Raw genomic sequence first — 1,663 nt, forward strand, 5'->3', positions numbered from 1 at the left:
CCCCCCCCCCCCCCCCCGCCTTGGCCATTGCTCGCCCCGCCACAGCGGGTGCCAAGTGTGCACACTCCTTTTACCGTGTATGTTTGTATAACTTTGCAAGCGATTGTCAATCCGTCTGTGTGACAGAGAGACGCCCTCTTGCAAAAATGCCTCCGGTGTCCACCTTGCTTTATCGCAGGCACCAGGGTCGCCCGCGCTACGGTGCTGTCACTGTCGCTTCATCATATTGCTCCCTCCGGATGATTTATTTCTCAGAAGCGAGAAATGTCGCGTCTAAAACTATTTAAGTTTTCTGTGACCTCACTTCTTTGAAGGAAGAAAGTGGTTGGGAGGGAAACAGAACCTGAAACTAAGTAAATTCCCCCTCCAGACTGTGCAATGTAACGGTTAAGAGACCAGGATCTGGACTTAACATTAGCTTGTGTGCCTTGGGCAAATCGCTTAATCACTCCGTAACTCAATTTCTTCGTTGGCAGAACGGGGAAAAGTAACAGCGCCTAGCTCATAGGGTTGTGAGGATTAAATACATGTGAGCGCTTAGAACGGTGCCTGACAAAATCGTTGCTCTGTGTTAGCGATTAACATTACCATCAGCACTGCCGTGGTAAATACGGAAAAGGACCAGTCCCCACCAGTACACCCTGGATCTTGTACCTGCCCACGTCCCCAGGCAGAGGTGGGAGGAACCCTAACCCGCCCGCTGCACGCCCTCCAGCACCGGCAACCACCAGCCGCCCCCACCCACGAAGATCTGCTTCTGGCAACCCCTCCCCAGCTGTGGGGCGCGCCACACCTGGGGGCGCACTTGAAAGGTTGAGGGGTGCAAAGGCAAACTACGCGCTCAAGAGCGCTGGTGCCTCCGCTCTTGGCCGTAGAGCGTATTTGGAGTGTTTTCCTACCTGCCCCAGGTTTTTGCCCTTCTTACTGCCGCCGAAAGCCAGTCCTTGGTATGTGCCCGCTGATCGATTGGCGGCCTGGGCAGGCGTCTCCCCGCCCAGAGAGGACTTGATGGAGTTGAGTTTGGCCCGCGAGCTGCCGAGCTGTGAGCTCTCCACCATCAGCACCGCGGCCAGTAGGAGCAGACAGCGGGACGAGTCCTTGCCCCGCATCAACGCGGCCATTTCCCGGCGAGGGGTCCCCGGGGAGGCGCAAAGCCCGGAGGGGTGCGGGTGCAAGGGGAAGGAGGACCCCAACACCGCGCCCCTCACTCGGGGTGCGGGGGCTCGAAGGCTCTGTTCCCCCAACCCCACTTGGCTTCGGGGGCCCAGCACCGTGTGAATTCAGTCTCACGCCTCAGACCCGGAGCGAGAGCGACCCAAGCAAGACCCGCTTCTCCACCAGGGCAGGAAGTTCTGCAGGAACTGGAAGCAATCAAAGGCGAGACGCCTTCTCGCCAAGGAGGCGTGACCCGAGGTGCAAGAAGACCCAGCTCCGCAGACCGCACCGCTTCGGCTGCTCCTTGCCCCGCACCACCGTGTTCCCGCCGGATGTCCGCGGCGCGCTTCTCTTAATTGGCTCTGGACGGCCACGCCAGTTCCTTCTCCTTCGGCCTCAGTTGCTTTTCTCTTTTCCTTCTTCACCCTTTATGTCTCAGCCTTTGCAGGGCACAATGATAGCGGGCGCTCTAAGGGGATCAGGAACGCCCCAGATCGGACCCTCGAGG

At 58.7% G+C, this 1,663-nt stretch overlaps 1 protein-coding gene across 1 annotated transcript in view; it reads right to left on the reverse strand.

The window, feature by feature from the left end:
• The window catches only part of DKK2 (dickkopf WNT signaling pathway inhibitor 2), a 96,138-nt gene extending 94,675 nt beyond the window's left edge, over positions 1-1,463 (reverse strand). The window contains exon 1 of the mRNA XM_008689401.2: positions 900-1,463. Within this exon, the coding sequence (XP_008687623.1) occupies positions 900-1,121 (222 nt within the window). The 5' untranslated portion in view covers positions 1,122-1,463. The remainder of the gene's footprint in view (positions 1-899) is intronic.
• Between the last annotated feature and the right edge of the window lie 200 nt (positions 1,464-1,663).

Source organism: Ursus maritimus, unplaced genomic scaffold, assembly GCF_017311325.1.
Source record: "Ursus maritimus isolate PB19 unplaced genomic scaffold, ASM1731132v1 scaffold_11, whole genome shotgun sequence".
In the NCBI taxonomy this organism is placed as follows: Eukaryota; Metazoa; Chordata; class Mammalia; order Carnivora; family Ursidae; genus Ursus; species Ursus maritimus.